A 19,148-nucleotide genomic window follows, 5' to 3' on the forward strand; every position below is an offset into this window, starting at 1 on the left:
CCTCCAATACAGTATAATATTTGAGATTGTAGGGGACATATAATCTCTTCTACTAGAAAACATTGAAAAAATACATTCGGAGCCTTGATACAACTTGCCTTGAAACAATGGCACTCGGGATCAACGGCCTAAATGAGATTTGGGATTCTTTGGGCCTGGCGGTGCCCAAATAAAATGTTGCAGAGATGGGATATATTTTTATGATGTGGGCAGGGGCAGGCGGTGTCACCACTGGATAAAGTTTCATATATAAAAAAATAAGACTAGAGGTCTCTCTCTCTGTCTCTTACCCTCTCTTTTTGGAATGGTCATTCCTCATAACTCATGTGAATACAATAACACTATCACTGCTGCTCTGAAGTCTGACATTTCAGCATCTGGTTTGTGTTCAGTTTTATGGAAAATTACATGATCAAATCATCATTTAAATCATTTATGCTCTGTTAGTTTCCACTGCCCCAAGCTAAAGCCGTTTGTTTTTACATTTAATGGCATTTAATGGCATTTATTTTCAGTTCACATCTTTAGATGAGTAACATGTGCTACATGTGCTTTATTTGTTCTGTTGGATTTCAATAGAGAACTGTTTTGTCTGGTTTGAGTTATCTTCAGTAGAAAAAGTGACTAATGAAAATGGTTTAATTATCATTCCAATTACAGTGGGTAGATATAGATTTATTTTGAGTGATCTTCTGACCTGTACACTGGTTTGGACAGGAGAATCCGAGTTGTATTGAAAACAGTCACACATGTACAAAGAAGCTCGCACATAGACACACACACACACACACACACACACACACACACACACACACACACACACACACACACACACACACACACACACTCACCTCATAGACATTGAACTGGCTCTGCCCTCTGGATAATTCTCTGTAGCTGGTGCTGAACTCTCCGATAAAGTCATGACTGCAGTTAGAAGTGAGAGAGGCAGAGAGAGGGACGGGGTGAAGAGGGAGTTTCGAGAGGAATGCGTTAAAAAAGTAACACCGTCTGACAACAAATCCTATTTTATCTTATTTTCAGACCAAAATGTAGTGGCGATCCCAACATGTGAGGTAAAAAAGACAAACTGATGTGATGTGAGTTTTAACCTGAACTGCTTCAGTCCCAGAAAAGACAACTTATGTAACTTAAAAGTCAGAGAAACAATGAGGTTTGTTGTTAGTGAGTATGAACACCAGCACGAAAAAAGACAGCAGACATTTTTGTGTACATGGAGAAAACAAAAGTTTAGAGTGACACTGTTGCTGAATTCACCCAAACTTGTTAAAATGATCAGCATTTAACAGTTCCACTGAAAACCATGAAACCAAAATGTCACTGTGTTCCCCCTAAAAGATAAAGAGTGGTGCCGCATAGAATGCAAAGTATAAAGAATGGAGAAGTAACTCCCTGTTGAACTACAGCTTGACAAATGTCACTTAGGAAAATTCTCCTTTCTTTTTGTCTGACTGTCAGCCAGCCAGACTCCAGACTCATCATTAAGCAGTCAGTCTGTAACGATCCTGCACCCAGTCTCCTTACCTACTGAAAACATAGACTTGTGTTAATTATGTGTGACTTGGATTAAATTAGCTGTACACAGGAAGCTAACATGTGCTGAATGATAATGTAATCAAGCTAAGAAGTAGGCTAAAGTAATTAGGAAATGTATTGCTGTCTATTTATCTCTGTTTACTAGTTTTAACGTTGGGCTTATCAGATCTTTATCTGTAAAATAAGCTCCAAATGCTCATGATCTTACAAGCTATGGAGCCTCAAAACTGACAAAATGTAAAAGGTTATCAGACAAGTAAAAAATGTAACTGAATGCATAAATTAATGATACTGTTACTTGAATCATTTAAATGGAGATAAAAAATAAATGTAAAGCCTTATACTTTCCCTTAAACCTCCCACCAGTTGGTGAAAAAAGCCAAAAGCTTTTTTCTTCGTCTCCCCTTTACTCACATTCAGTTGATTATCTTAATCTAGCTAATTAAATTTTTCAAATCACTTTTCAATTTTTAGTCTTGGCACACATTTAATCAATCTGTTCCTCATTTTAACACATTTCCAATTGTCCTCATTCTTATATAATAATGAGATGAATGGTCCATGTATGTCCAGAGCAGGGATTGGTTTTTGCTAAAAACACTGAGCACTGGCCTTTTCAGCTAGCTGCCTAACTAAAGCTGTAAACTTTATACATAAAACTAGCCAGCCAGTTCATGTAATGTTAACCGTCCACATATTGTTGTAACCTCACTGTACAAAGTTCTTGAAACAGTAGCTAAAACATTTTAGCAAGCAAGCTAATGTTAACAAAACTAGTTTGCTAACGTAATTAGAAGTTTACAGACACAATGCTTCTCTTCCATGAATGTATTATAAGAGCTGTATAGGGCTCTGCCACTCAGTCTTGCAGCAAATTTTTCCCAGTGGTCACTCATGATATTGCAGCAAAAAATCCCCCTGCAGCCCAAAAAGCATTCTCCCCATAGACCTCCATTATAAAAGAGACGTCTGTAAAACTGTTGACAGGACACTTCAAATTGCAAACAAGGTCAATTATGACTCTTTCTATAATGAATTTTTGATCCATGGAGGTTTTACATTTGTAATTTTTTTCTTGGGCCAAGAAAAGCAATTTAAAAATCTGTGACATAATCACAATGTAAAGTCTATGGGCCAAGTGGGAACTCGCAGGCGGGGCATATTCAGTGGGCCGCATAACGTGGAAGCAAACCCGGAAGCTAGAAACTTTTTTCGGCATATGCGCCAGCTGAGCAATTCTCATTGTATTGAATGGGCACCATTTTTGGCCAGGTATCCAGCACTTATAATACATCCATGTTCTCTTCATAACATTATCTTTGTCTTCATGTGAATGTCTCTTCTCCCTAAGGACCACAGTGGAAATAAGTCTTGGTCTTAATTGTTTGTAATTTAATGTTTCCTTTCTCATTCTATTAAAACAACAAACTAAACAAAAGTTTCTAGCATCAGTTTGCTAACTTGCTAGCTATCAGCTTACTTTGATAGCATTAACTTGCCTTCTGGCTGTTTCTCAGTGTTTAGCTACCTGTGTTTAAAAAAACAATGAAAATATAACTATATAAGTTGCCTGCATAAACACAACAGATGTTGAAAACTCTAAACTGTCAAACTGTCTAAACTTGTCTTGATTTCTCTTAGTAATTGTTACTTTAGTTAACAAAGTACCCAAAAGCTGTTGGGTAGGTGTTGAATCAGAAGAAAACATCATTTGTCCAGTCATGCATCTAGATCTATGCAAATTGCCAGTTACCTATTCACCAACTCAGTTGTCCAGTAGTTACTTATGAATTGAACCAACAAAGTGTGTGTTTGCAGGCTGTAATTTAAATGGTTATTTGACATCTGTATTACAAAAAAACCCAAAACCATTTAAATGAAAAAGAGGAATTACCTGCCATCTCTGTCCCAGTCGTACACCTCAACCTTGATTGTTCTGTTGGGAGAAGCACCAGATAGGATCAGCTTTAAAAAACAAATTTGTTTTTCTTTTCCTGAATAATGGATCTATCCAGGAAGAGATGGTTACATGTTTATCCTGATATCCATTTCCACATTTCTTGAAACACTACCAATGCTTAGCTGCAACATGCAACACCATGATAATGTTGCTGGACATTAAAATAAAATAAAAAGTCAACTTGGCTCTATATATTTCCAGAATTCAACAAACCTGACATAGTATAATCACATTCAAAGTGATAAATATCTTCTATACTTGACGTTGTGTCTAACACTTGATCAGAAGAATGCTAATTTCTTTTGTAATTGTTGTCATGGAGCCATTCAGAGACGCAGATCCATTCTGCAGCTTATCTTTATTCTAACACACTGTCTGCCTGTCACTTTATTTGCCTCCGGTGATATGCTCTCCTCATCTCCAAATACATCTATTTCTGCATCCCATTATAGCTCACAAGGAAATGGAAAAAAACCCAACTGAATAGTCTGCAAGAGGCAGATATGCTGCGCTCACTCTATCTATCAATATCTTCAACAGAGGGGTCATTTCTCTCTGACAAAAGCAGGAGAGCGATACACAGAGAACTAGAGGGGTGAGGCTAAAGGATAATAGAACAGAGAGGGAATTAAAACAGAGATCAAAAGGCACTCTGCTGGAGAGAATAAGACAGGGAGAAGGCAAAAGAGTAAGAGGAAATGTAAAAAAAAAGAGTAAAAACTGACAGAAAATAAATAAAAAATGGTCAGAGTGACAAAATGGTTAAGGAGAGAGAAGAGAGGTGTTAGTCTTAGTTGAGAAGTGGAGACAGACTACAGGTTACACTGCAGTATCATGGTGTTTGGAAGAGTCGCATAAGTTAGTAATAGCTTAAGGAATTGACTTTCATTAATGAATGCACTTGTACTGTTAACTCACTGTGTTAGCCTTAAAACTGGTAAATATCACGTGTAAACAATATCATGTGTAAAGGTTTGTGAACACACAGCAGTATTTCATGACTTTTGTCTGACTTTGTTTTCTTACCGCAGCTACTCTACAACTCAGACAACTTTCTTACACCGAAGCAAAAACTGTACTTTTCCATCCTCCTCATCTTTCAGTATGAGAGGGAGTGGAAATACAAACCATCATTAATGGGCTTTAGAGCTGCACAGGGAGCCAGATGCACATTAGAGGAAAAGCAGTAATAAAGTTAAGGGGTGGGAATTGGCTGACTGAGCATCGAGACTTGGCACTCTGGGGATGGATGAGACCTGGTTTTGCAAAACACTTTCTTCTCGAGAGAGACCAGTGTGTGCGCAGCTGCCTGCATAAATTTGCCCGTAGATGTGTGTGTGTGTTTATGGGTGTGTGTCTTATTAAGTCAGTGTTATGCCACATCTCAGCAGGAAACATCCCATCACTCTGAGCTTTGATGATGTGACAGGAAATTGACAATGATTTCACTTGTTAAACTTATGTCTTCACTCTGTGTGCGTGCGTGTGTATATGTGTGTGTGTGTGAGAGAGAGAGAGACAGAGAGAGAGAGAGAGAGAACACAGGCTCCTCAGTGCACCTATGAGCAGTAAAACACAGTTCTCCATTGTTTGCCAGCTTGAGCTCTTCCTTATCTCTTCTCACAGGCCGCAGAGAGACAGACTGAACACATCGTGTGTGTGTGTGTATGTGTGTGTGTGTATATTGTGTGTGTGCAGTCCACTGTGGCTTTCCTGAGTCTCCCATTGATAACACATGGTGTGACTCAACTCCCCTAATAAGCTTATTGGACCAAACTTCAGATCAATGCTGTCGTCTGCTAGCTAAGCTAAGCCAAACCCTATTGTCCACTCCTTTGTGCCTTTTTCACTACATGACTGCTATCGACACTGGAGGTGGACACAAACATATCACGGACACAAGAGAGATGCGCTTTTATTTGTTTTCTCAGTTTGACTTCTCCTGAGACAGCGTCCCTCACAAGAAGAGCACCTTTTAGTAATGCAAAATATTGTAAAGACACAGTTTGAATTATATTTAAGTTACAGCAGGTATATTAAAGAGGCAATACTTAAGTTAAAATAAAGGTTTATTTTACAGATCCTTCTTTTTTTTGATACTTTTCAATAATTTCCAGATGTTTCAGTTAATGTACGGTAACTTGGTACTTAAACAGAAAAACTGGTACTAAAAACAGAAACCATGTTAAGTCAGTACGGTTACAATAGTCTTAAGTCACTGCACTGCTGGTCAACTGAACATGCAAAATATGTGAAAATCTTCTGTCATATATGAGATGAACATTTTCAATAACAAATGAATAATTAATTCATATTTACTTGGCAAATTATAGCAAATAAATCCTATTTTACCTGTAATTAGAAACAAATTACAGTTATTTCCATGCTAGGATTTTTTTCTTGAAATTAATTATTATAATTCCTTTAATTCTTAATTTTTATTCCTATTTATTAGAAAAAAAAATTAAAAAACCAGTCCACATGCATGATGCAACAAGAAAAACAAACCAAAAGAAAAAAAAAGCTAGACTAGTGACAAAAAAACAAAACTCAAAACTGCAGAGTTTCCCAACAATAAGATGTTTAGAATGGTGAGGTGCCATGGACAGCTCCCACATTTCAGGCAGTCCCAGGATCAGCACCATGGACAGTGATCGTGACCCTCTTTAATGCAGATGTTGTACTTTGAGACTGTAGGCTGATGTACTGATAGTCTTGAACCTTCATGTTATATTCATGTTCACAGCTGAACATACCGTAGATCAGTAAAGCTGTTCATCACAGTCTTGCTGTGACCCAAAAGCCTCCAGACAGATAAAGATATATTAACCTGAGCCCTTCCTTTATTCCAGCCTGCTGTCAGAGAGTGCTGTCGTTCCTCGCCTGTCCTTTAGAGAAACATCTCTCCTAAATGATTTCAAATTTGCAACATATTTGATAGAGCAGACACACAAATTCTTGCCTCCAGTCAAATGCTGCCAATTTTTCAAATTAGTTCATCGTAACACAATTTCATCTCCTGTTTTTCTGCTTACTAATGACTCAAAAAACAGCCACATAATCACGTACCACATTCTTACTCAGGTGGCACAAGAGCAATTATGATCATAGGCTTATTAAAGCAAATGGAGAGAGTGTTTGTGTGTTTGAGGGCAGGATGACACTTGTTGTTGTAGTACCAAAATAAATACTGGTGGCTGACATTAAAGGAATATATTGCTTTTTGGCTCTTTGTTCACCTTCCCCTGATATGACAAGAGGTTTGGTGGCATTCTGCTCTTTCTGTGTTGACCTTAGTGAACTAAATATACCACAGAAAATAAAGTTACAGGCGTATCTGCCAAAAAGACTGTAATTTATATGGATCATATAGATAAGACTGCAGCTATTGGCTTCATTCAGCAGTGAGACCATTATGCTGCTATATAGAGGCAGGCGAAATCGCATCATCATTGAAATGTATGAGAGTAAAGACTTAGATGAAATACAGCTTATATAAAGCTTGACTATTTTGGGGGGCTTAAATCGCTTAGCAAAATCAAACTATGCGTTATACAATCTTTTACAGAAAAGAATATCAAAATAATACAATAAAACAATATGAGCTGTTTACATGGTCCAGTGCCCTCTTTAATATATATTCTAACATTAAATTACATTCATATATATTCTGGATCAGAGGAATATAGCTTTTATCATTTGAAAAAAACATAAACAAGTTCATAATAGTTGTATGGAACACAAGCACTTGATTGATTTTCAGTAAATGGTGGGAGACAAACAGACCCAGCCATGTTACATTGTGTGTTAAGCAGCCTTAAGAGGCCATTAGACACTGCTGATCCATCCAACATATCAACAAATCTATTACACTGCATGACATTTGTTTGATGTTGGATTCTGAAAATAACTCGGATGATTCAGAGGGTTGTCTGGGTTGTTCTGTTCCACAATATCTAATATCTAAAAAACAGACTTACCTGTCATAATCACCGTTGCAAAGAGCCCGAACAGGGATCTTAAAGGCCTGCCACACTGGGTTCAATGTGTTCTTTACTACCTCTGTCTTGTGGCAAATGGTAAACCTGCAGAGAGACACGAGGAGACACAGAGGTAGTGAGGAAAGGAAAAGCAGAGGAAGGAGAAAAAAAAAGAATTGTGGAGAGAGAGAGAGGAAATAGAGAGGAGAGTTAAGTGAAAAAAAGAAAGAGAATGTGCTTGAGAAATACACGTATTAGTGGGGATAAAAAGAAAAAAATACAACTTTCCGCTAACTTAAAGTAGAAGTGGAGGGCTATGGATGCTAGACTTCTGTCCTGACATACACACACACACAAACCATAGACACACATTGCGAAGAGATAATTTCATTAGTCCCTTGGCTAGCAGGAGGACTTGCTATCTTCTGCCCTCAGTACACAAGGTCTTATCTGTCTTGTCACACACTACAGGACGGAAAAGAGCCCACAGAGCTGGATCGAACACTCGCACACACACACACACACAAAAATCTTTGTGAACATACCACAGCACTGCACTTACTCAATGCCTCCCTGCTTCCACACACACACACACACACACACATTCGTGCACACGTTGTGCGCAAACAGCCCCACATGCAATTCACACACATGCTTTAACAGGCAGCACAACTTTTGATCTGAGGCAAATCAATGAAACCAATTTCCTTTGGATGCTGGGAAGGATTAAACCAAACATGAAACAGCAGAAAGGAAGATGGAAGAAGTTTGAAGGAAGAAGAGGAGGGTGACTCACGTGCCGTCCTCATTGCTCCTGTAGAAGACCAGGAAAGGGTCAGACTTGCCAAAGAAATCCTTTTTGTCCAACTTGTTCCCGCAGAATTGCATCATTACTGATTCCTAATGAGCAGCGATAGAAAAAGACAAGAAACAGTATAAAAAATGCATATGGACAGCACACCTACTCAGTCTTTTTATGCTTTGGATAAACAAGCAGAATCTTTTATTTAAGTCTACCGATCTATCCATGCAGTCAGCCGGTCAGTCAGTTAGAAAAGTCTCATTAGAGCTAAAATACACTTTTAGATGCTTTGATATACCAGAAAATTGTGGGCTATTGAAGCTTCTGCTTTTGGAAAAGTTGGTATTTCTATATCTTTTCAATTGGGTTTGCCTGTACTGCTGTGGTATGCTGGTAGAGAACAGTTGAGAAAAAGTTATTTCTCTTTAATTCTGGCAGACTAAAACAAAAGCATTTCATTTCAGCAATGGCCATTCAATTATTTACATTTGGTTATAACCTATATAGTCATTTTCATTGTTAGTGGCAGAGTCTGCCATTCATGCCCTGGATTCATATTGCCAACCTACACTTACCTACAATGCATATGTGTTTGGCTGCAATGCAAATACACCAGTTTCTCTTCTGTTATACTTCTGGCAAAGTAGCTGCTCAAAGAGTGTTTGCTGTAGTATTAAACCACATTTGCAGTTACCACTTGCACCTACCACCATCTTAACAAGTATAACTTTACGTTTATCAACAAACACACATTTCTATTGTTAACACACAAATTCAGACCTGTAATCCCTTGAATCATCCAATATAAATGTCTTTCCCACTTATACAAATGAGGTGAAACCTTAAGAGAGACACAAGCATGAGTGACACTAAGAAAGGAACAGATAGACAAAGACAGATCAGAAAACAGATACAGAAAAGATAGAGAGGCAGAGATGCATACATATGAATAGACACAAAAACACATGAACATTTCAGAAAAATGCATATTCGCCAGCTTCTGACACTCACCCTGCAGTTGTTAAGCTCCTCAGCTTTCACAATGATGGTCCCGCATTTCTTTCCTGGAATGCCTCTGTTGATAACACAACACACACCACAACAAAAGGTTAGGAGATTTATTTATTTATTTATTTATTTATTTATTTACCAGGGGCAGTGCACATTAATCAACATTTCAGTTTCCACATCAGTGAAAATGTGCCAGAGTTAGCTAATGAGCTAATTTTCATCCACAGTCCCTGCGCAGGTTATTACAAATTAGTGACCTAATGTCATCAATACAATGCTTCAACAAATGCTACAATACAATACAATTCAATACAATACATAAACACATTACAGAAGTGAGAGAGATACATGAGAGATACATTGTTTTAAGCCATATCTTAAGTATGTGTTTAAAGGTAATTAGTGCTCTCTCTTAATTTAATAGTTAATAGACTATTCCAGTAGTGGATAGCTCTGACTGAGAAGACTGTTTGCCCAAACTTGTTACATCTGTATTGTATAACAGTTGCCCTTCTTGCCCTGCTGCTACTATCCTTCTGCATTATGAACTGGCTCGGTGGGGGAGGTGCAAGCCCTTGTAAAATGCAAAATGTTTAAAACTACCTAAATTAAATAAATTATACTTTTGTACTATATGGTAATGGTAATAGCTATTGGCCTTTCGGTCAAGTGTCTTTAGTGTCTGTTTGTAAAGGGACTCAATTGGTTTCAAAGTTGTCATGCTTGCTTGTGACCAGCTTGTAAGACAGAATGCTATGTGGGAGAAGATCATAGCATTCATAAAGAGGTTGGCTATCTCTAGCATTAGGTATGGTCTTATATGCCTAAAATTAGCCAGGTTGAATTTGAAAGTACTGGCCACTTTTTTAACATGCTTTTTAAATGACAGATTTGAATCTAGAATTAGATATTTAAAATCAGACACCGCCTTGAGCTTTTCTCCTTTAACAAAAACATCAGGTTGGTGAGTCTCTTTGACACAAACATAGACATTTTTATTTATGATCAGGTGTAAACATGACTGCTCAACCAATCAAATACATGGACCATGGCTGCATTTAGTATGTTTGTGGCTTGCTGTTTGTTTTTAGCATGTACATAAAGAACTGTGTCATCAGCATACATTTGTATGTTGACAGATGGGCAGACTCAAGGCAGCTCATTAATATACAAGCTGAGCAAAATAGGGCCCAGTATTGATCCTTGAGAAACACCAATTTTACAGTTAGGATATGTTGATTGAGTATTGCCAATATGTACACTTTAATTCCTGTTTGTTAGATCATGACCATGTTGCTTACTCTACATGTGCCCTTGCTCTCTAATCACACCAGAGCCTTCCTCTAGTGTCTCTGCTGTTCACTGAGCTCAATGCTAAAGATTCACCTGACAATGTGGAGAAATCAGAAGACATTTCACAGTTCATAACTGTAATGTAGTTAGTGTAAACTAGAAGAGGAGTCAATGGAAATATCCAGCATGTTTGATGTCATCTGGACTATTTCTATACACATCCCAGATGAGGTTCCAGGCTGGATGGTAACCTTTTCACAGCAGGATGGGACCCTGCATGTGTGCATTCTGACATTCATGAAATTCACCCCACACTGACCCACAGTAAAATATGTGCCTATTCACTGCTGTGATGTCTTGACCGCAGGAGACGAGAAAGGAGTAAGATTCTTTCCTGAAAAAGCAACACAATCAGTCTTGTGACATTTTTCATTAATTTGTGGTTGATTACACACTGTGGGGGTGGGGTGAGGGTGACGTAGGGAAGATTTCCACAAAACATGTGCTTTGTCTTGAGTAAACCTGCTCAATATCATCGCCACACCAAGTACTCGGTCAGATTTTGCCTCATCACTGACTGAAAGCACAAATACACACCCTTAAATGTGAAGTAAGACCTGATGTCACATCTATGAGTGTAGCCCTGTTCAGACTCTGGTGGAAAACAAACCTCATGGAAAGTTTCACTTCCTCACACTGCCTCAAAAATTTTCAAGAAAGGCGCACTGTTGAGAGTGAGGTGTTTAGGTTTGTGTGTGGTTGTGGCACAGTGTGTCCGTTTACGTGTGGGTGTGTGCACAAGTGAACCGTTCTGCGCGTAAATGTGCCAATGTTGTCCTTAACGGTGTGTGTATGGGTGTGTTTCACCTAAGTGGAACGTTGCAGCTGTGGTAAAAGTGGAAATAGGTGATGCAGTATTTGGGTGCGTATGTGAATGTGTACACACTTTATCTGGATAAATGTCATGGTCCTGAAGGTGAATCCAATGACATCATTTACAACTCCTCCCACAACTATACACACAAAAACACACACTGACTGTTTAAAACTGGAAACACTTTTTCCTTTAGTCCATTAGGAAGTAGACAAGAGCAGGTTGTTTAAGTGCTGACATTCATCCTCTCTTACTAATGAAACTCACAGATGTCTTTCCTTTTGCTGGTAATAATGTATTTACATTACCATAGCTAGATTTCTCAAGTAAAATCTAATCTACTAAATTTTAATCCTTAAGATTTTCAAGAAAAACCTAATTTTTTATACAACTTTTGTTTTCAGCATATATTTAAATGGATTTACATTCAGTAATTACCTCTCTACATATTAGCTTTCATTGTAGATGGACTGCAAATATATAGTGCTTTTATGTAAATTTTATGTAAACTTTACAACTTGCCTCTCAGTCACTCATTCACACACACACACACAGTGAGCTTGAGTGTGAGAAAAGACTAAAAAGAATATTATAATATGTATCTTCTTTTCATCATTATTTATTTACTTGTCTTGTCTAGATGTGAAAGGTTCGGTGCAAATGTCCATTTATTAACTAATTTATTCTACAATATAAGCTGTATTGGTATTGAGATTTACACTGGTAAATATCAATATAAAACATTTATGAAATTCTTTAAATGCTTGTTTTTCTATACAGTTGTATCACAGTTAAAGATATACTGTATATGTGTAAGTAAGTTTAAAGTCTTGTATAGTGTATTATATAGTGATAGTGGTGTATCCACTCCCATTACTATCCTTTGACCAGAATAAGCAGTGGAAGGAAGTCACCCATGTGTGGGAGGAAGAGCAGGGCAACATAATTTGACTTAACTTTTGAGAGGTCTTGCAATCTGACAAAGAGGCCTGTCGTCTGATGAGCTCTGCTCTGAGATTCCCACCTGGCAGAAATCGACTCAGGCTGTCATTTAGACAGCCCAGAATTGGGGTCGAGGACCTCTGCGTGAATGTAATTCAAGTCTCCTTTTACTCCCGCACAAGGAACTGGAAGGAAAGTGCTTCTGAAATGGCAGACTTATCAAAATGAAATAGATCCTGGAACCGATTCTTTGCATTTTTCTTTTTTTTTTTTTTTTGCAAAAGCAATACCCTTCTCTCAGAAATCTGAAGATAGCCCTTTAGGGACAGAGAAGACTTTTTCTCCTTTCTCGCTTTGTTAATTCCTTTCTTGTCAGAAAACACAGGGAAGTGGGGTCAGATAATTTGTATGCATTAGATGTGTAAAGTGAGTGTAAGATATTCAGAGCAGGACTGATTGGGACCAATTTATACTGAAACACTGTGAAATAGCCAGAAAGAGTGATAGAAAGCAAGGCAGAGTTTATTCATCCACCTTAAAAAGTAGATACAATCAATGTTTCCTATTACAGAGAACCACTGCTTGCTTTTGTGTGATTCAAAAAACAGAAAATATCCTTTGACTTCTTGTTAGCTTTGTCTGGCTCTTGGTGTTGGGTTTTGGAATAAAACAAGCACAAAAAAGTCACCTAAAACCAGTCTGATAAATTGTATCAGCACTGATGTCACAGAAATTCCTTTCAGATAGCATTAGCATTACCAGAGAAGGTCTGGTCAGTGACTCCAACTAAAATGACTTTTAGTATTTTAAAGTAGTAGTATTAAATCACTGTGTAATGATACAACACCACTTGAAGGAGAGTTTTGTTAAATATCTGCATAGGTGTGCCCTTGGATTATTAACTTCCTCCACCAGCCAGTAGTTTTACCATCCAGATGACTACAAATACTAACGTGCATGAGCAAAATGAAATAACAGACTTCTTCTAGTAAGGCTAATAACACCCACCTTTATGAAGAAGAACATTTTCATTACTGACTCAGAACTGAGCAAATTTAGCATCAAGATAAACACAAGTTTATGACAATGTGTTGTTTGGAGACTCGCCAAAACCATGAGGATCCCAAATAAAAGAACGAGAGAATATTTAAATATACTGGTAGTTTATAATCAAATCTAATCGCAACAATATCACGACTTCTTTTTCTCTTTGGCGTCTAGTTCAAAAGCGGCAGCATAAAATGTAAGCAGCAATGTAAACAGTTGTTGACACAACATGCTGTATGTGTCAAAGGGCAAAACAGACTATAAAAAAAGGGAGAGCTGATTAAACATAATGAGCTGTGTGGGTTGCGTGATGTACTGTACCAGCCATATGAGCTACTGGTATCATGACCCTTCATCAAACAGCATTATTTCACACCAGGAAAGTTCTTGCACTCCCGCCTCCAAACAAAATCAAATTACACATTTCTGTGGTGGTGGAATATGACTAAGTAGATTTACTCAAGTACTGTAATTAAGACCAGTTTTGAAGTACTCTTACTTTGCTTCAATATGTTCATTTAATGCTACTTTTTTTTATGCTCCACTACCTTTGAGAATGATATTTTTTTTGACTCCACTGCATCAATCTGACAGCTGTAGTTACTTTGCATTAGAGGATTGAATATACAAAACATCTGATCAGTTAATGAAATATGATATATTGTTAAAGACTGAAGTACCCAACAGTATTTACGGTAAAGTAGTTAAATCTAGCACGATTTCCACCAACGACAATGGTAAAAAGCTACATGAACTACATGAACCAGTTTTTTCCATAACTTCCATAAGTACTTTTACTTTTGGTACATTCTGTGTATTTTATATCAATACTTCTATACTTACTTACTACACTAAATTTATATTTTTAATGTATGACTTTAGATAGTAATGGAGTATTTTTTATGAATACTTCTGCCACCACTGGCCACATAGAGCTCACTCTAATAAAATGTGTTCAGTGTCATTTTTAAAACAAGGAAAAGTGTCTTTCGCACCATCGATATAAGACAATGTGTTTGAAAAATGTATTTTTACACACCAGTAACTCATGACTTTAAAGTCAACTCTCTATTATTTGGAGTTTTTCATTGAAATATAATAAAAAAGCTACACTTGATAAATATACTTTAGGGTGTTGTCCAACTCAGCAGTTATATCATATACAAAGAGTCTCAATGGAGTATTTCACATGAAGATACGACATCCATGGTGATTATGTACATTATTAAAGGGAGATTTATTACCTCCTGTTCTATTTTCCACTTGGGTTGTACAGTATATCTGTGACACTTATTGTCATGATGGCAGAGGAGGAGAGGAAACTTTTTAAAAGCACAATAAAGTCATCTGACTGCAACAAGATGCTGAAGGAAATGGTAAAAGACTCAAACACACACACACACATACACACACACCTGCCACTGTCGCCAGACACGCGCCCAGAATCTGTGTCGCTATGACAACTCTGTCAAGATGTGGCCCCCGAGGCGGGATATCGAATGGGATTCCTCTGCTCGTTATTTCCTCAAATGCTTGCTCTCACTCCTCTATTTTTCAGAGCGCCGCTGCTATTATTCTGGCTGAGAGATCTGCCTTAAAATGATGCATGGGTGGCGACTGTCAGGATTGCATAGTTACTGGATGAATAATGTATCTCACAGTTTGCCTTACATACACATACATACAGACAAACAATGTGATGGGAGCAGCTCAAATCCTTCATATGGACAAAAAATCATGCTGCACAACACACAGATTTATGAACTGTACACTCCCATCAGTGTGTATGCATGTGACTAAACTGCCTCTGGGATAATGAGTTGTCCACCTATGTAGAGAAAAAATATGACATGATTAAACTTCTTGAACTGCTGTAATCAATGTGAATGTTTTAGATTTTTGCTGACATCTAGCACTAGTGTATGGTAATATATTACTCTACAATAAGAAGAGAAAACATATTTCTAGATGTGAAAAAAGCTAGGAAGTTTTTTGTGTAACTGTGATTTTTCTTTGTGTGGGATTCACTGTGAAGTGAATGATTTTTAATGTATAAAAACAGAGCATTTCAAAACACTTAAGATCTGAAAAAGCTCATCCTCGTTTCAAAAGGTAGGTAAATTGCTCTCCTCGTTTTAGTTTATTTGTGACATAGAAAAGCACTCCGAAGTTGAGAAGTGCTTCAGGAATATATCAGGCTCTCTCCCTGTATGCATCTGTGTGTAAATGTGTGTGTGTGTGTGTGTGTGTGTGTGTGTGTGTGTGAGAGGAAACACTACGAATCCTATAATCAAGACACATGGATTTGCAATCAGCGTCTGGCGAGAGACGGGTAATTAAGTCTGGGCCACTTCTGGGCTGCAGTGTAACACCCATGTATGAGCATGTACACACACATGCACCAACAGGGGCTCATGCATCCACATGCACACACACACCTTGCACACATGTCATTGTCATTATATTCCCAATGAAGGGAGCATACCTGAATGAGATAGCAATTATTATTATATCCCTGACCACCAGGATCAATCTATTCTTGGCGGTGCCCCTACACACACACACACACACACACACACACACACACACACACACACACACACACACACACACACATTTTTCCCCTGGAAAGAAACTCATAACCATAATTCTCTCAGAGAAAAGGAACATTGACATCAAATCTGTGTGACACCAGAGGCTCATAGAGTTTCTTTGTCCTCCCTTTGCAAATGCTTACAATCAAGCTTGTATTCACAGTTATCAGCCTTTGTGTGTGTGTGTGTGTTTGTGAGAAAGAGAGTGTTCTTGGCTCACTTGTACTTGCAATTGTAGCCCACTTGGCTTTTCTATAGTTCACCAGGTCTTCTCTCTGACCCTGAACCCACTTAAAATGAACACTGAAAGATCTTGTTTGTGGGAACAAAAAGACAGAGACAAAAAAAAAGGAGACAGAGAGAGATAACAGAGAGGCAAAGAGAGAGAGAGAGAGAGAGAGAGAGAGAGATGTGTAAAGTGACAGAGCTGCCTCACTTCAAGAGACCCTCCAAAATGAACACCAGCATCATTATTTCAAGCGAAAATGTTATCAGTAATGAAAATGCTAATCCGGTGCAGAACATCTCAGGTGATATTCACTAAACCTGAGTGCTTTCATGCAAATTTAACCAAACAATGAGTCAGGGTTACACGTTGCATGCATTTCAGAAGTTAAAAGTCAAAACGTGCCCTCGAGGGATTTATTAGCTTCAACATGCACACTGAAATCATATTTCACTTGTTACTTCAGAGGAATCAAGTCAATTACTTAATTAATAATGAAGTTAAATGAAACAAAGTCCATAAGTCTGACTAGATATTGTGAAAAAGTTAACTCTTAAACACAGTGCATCAAACATAATCTAGAGGATCTGTATTGTTATAATTTTTCTTAAACTTTGCTTAATTTTTCTAACTGTGAATATTTCAGTCTGAATTTATTAGTAAAGGTGTTCAGTGGTTGAGAAAGATAGTGGCTTGAACATGAAACACACTTAGCTACTTAGCATATCTTAGGACTATTTTACCACAGTACAATCAATTTTCATGTTTCTTGTTTCTTGGTGATTGAAAGTGTGTTACTGCAAAAATCTGTATCTTTTGTGTGCAACTTTTTCAGAACTACCACATACTATTTTCACATGCAAATAAACAAACAGTAACACTTAAAGGTCATTTAATTTCATACTTATTTCCTGGAAATTGCAGGTATTTAACAGTAAATCTTTAGGAGATTTTACAGAGAAGGTGGTGCAGTTTGGTACAAATTGTAAGAAAAAAAACAGAAAAAAGTGAAAAAAGTTCATTGTGTAGTTTTGTGTGTAAAACTACATATTAGCATATTAGGTTGTTTCTTTAAAAATTCTATAATGATCACATTTCCTATATCCTACCAAATTACATAATGCTTTCAAAGAAATGTCCTTAGAATTAACAGTTACACAGCAGCTACTTTTAGGACATTAATGAAAACACCTAATATGCTAACACATCGTTTGACACAAAGTCTGTAGTATTTTCTGTCAGTTAAAGAATTGTCAAGAGTCTAATTTATAAAGAATTTTTGCAAATTTCTGTTTTTTTCATATAATTTGTACCAAACTGCACCACAGTCTCTGTTAAATATGTATGTGTATATATATATATATATATATATATAACATATAAAGTATATATATATAGTATCTCCAAATATCTCCAAATTACTTTCCAGTAAATTAGTTTAAAATGAAGGGACCTGTAAAATAAAGCATTACCAAACAAACACCTGGTTTCTTCATGTATGTGTGTGTATTACGAGGGTCCAAGAACTGAAATCACATCAAGTAAAGATTCCAGCTTTAAGAGATTTCTGAATTTTAAAAAGGGTGAATTCACTATCAATACTGAAACTTTTATTTACGGGTTATCAATGGACCAAATTTCATTACAGGATACTTGTACTTGTCAGTGTTTGCTTCCTGTTGCAGGTTACTCTCTCTCTCTCTCTCTCTCTCTCTCTCTCTCTCTCTCACACACACACACACACACACACACACACACACACACACACACACACACACACACACACATATACTCCTGAATGCCCACTGGAGTTTGATTGAACAATGTAATTAGCCGTAATTAGCACTCATTAAAATTGTTAAAGATCCCCCCTGTCTTGTCAGGCTGCAGGTGTGTGTCTGACAAAGTCTAACACACAGATTGACAGACAGACAGACACACACACACACACACACACACACACAGCCTCAGCGAGACAATGAGTGGAGCAGCTGTGGCTTCAGTGCCTTTATTTTTAATAAATGTTGACAGTGTTTCTATTTCTGCACTGAATCACTCTTGACTTCTTTAACAACATGGTCTATAAATGATGGAATCTATTAATCTAATACATGCATTTCAATCACACTCAACTTTTTTTAGCTGCCTACATATTAGCAGTGATGTGGCGCAATATATGGAGCGTGAATGCTCTCAGCACCACACAACTCCTACGTTCAACTTAGACAACCTCGATTTTCCATAACTTTGAAAGTACAGAACTTCTTATTTGTCCTACCTATACACATGTACAAGCTTTGTGGCTGAGTAGCAACACGAGAGATGACTTACAACGCATGCCACTGAACCAGTGCAGTAAAGGCTAGAAAAGCTGTGCCAGTTAAAATATAGTATATAATATAAAAATATAGAAATGAGTACAACAAGTTTTTTATATGACAAAGAGAGGAGAGGTCAAGATCCGCTAAATGTTTTCTTTGAATGACATCTTTAACGTTTCTCATCCAGGCAACTTCACACCCGACACTGCACTTCCATGGCTCCTCAGCAATACACCCACCGAGTGTGAAGTCGATTGGATGAATGGTTGTCGAAAAAAGTGAAGGACAGACAGACACACAGTACAGACAGAGACTCCTTCCTTTGTAGTTAGATGTTGCTGCTATAAAAATGCCCCCCCAAAATTCAATATTCAGTAGAAGTTACACTATACTTATTGTCCTGGGGATTATCTGTACCTGGGGACCAACTCAAGAGTCAAAGGGGTAGAACTAACATTCCTAACTTGCATGTTTTTGTGTATTACAAACCAGAATAGACCAGTGCAAACACAGGGAAACCATAAGTTCCACAGAGAAACCC

At 37.5% G+C, this 19,148-nt stretch overlaps 1 protein-coding gene across 3 annotated transcripts in view; it reads right to left on the reverse strand.

Annotated features, from left to right (window-relative positions):
- LOC122975394 (copine-8) overlaps positions 1-19,148 on the reverse strand; it is a 93,725-nt gene that overhangs the window by 27,637 nt on the left and 46,940 nt on the right. For all 3 annotated transcript variants that reach the window (XM_044343817.1, XM_044343816.1, XM_044343818.1), the window contains exons 7-11: positions 9,311-9,374; positions 8,294-8,397; positions 7,498-7,602; positions 3,452-3,493; positions 852-927 (exon numbers count right to left, since the gene is read on the reverse strand). In XM_044343817.1, coding sequence (XP_044199752.1) covers positions 852-927; positions 3,452-3,493; positions 7,498-7,602; positions 8,294-8,397; positions 9,311-9,374 — 391 coding nt within the window. The remainder of the gene's footprint in view (positions 1-851; positions 928-3,451; positions 3,494-7,497; positions 7,603-8,293; positions 8,398-9,310; positions 9,375-19,148) is intronic.

This window comes from Thunnus albacares, chromosome 23 (genome assembly GCF_914725855.1).
Source record: "Thunnus albacares chromosome 23, fThuAlb1.1, whole genome shotgun sequence".
Lineage (NCBI taxonomy): Eukaryota > Metazoa > Chordata > Actinopteri > Scombriformes > Scombridae > Thunnus > Thunnus albacares.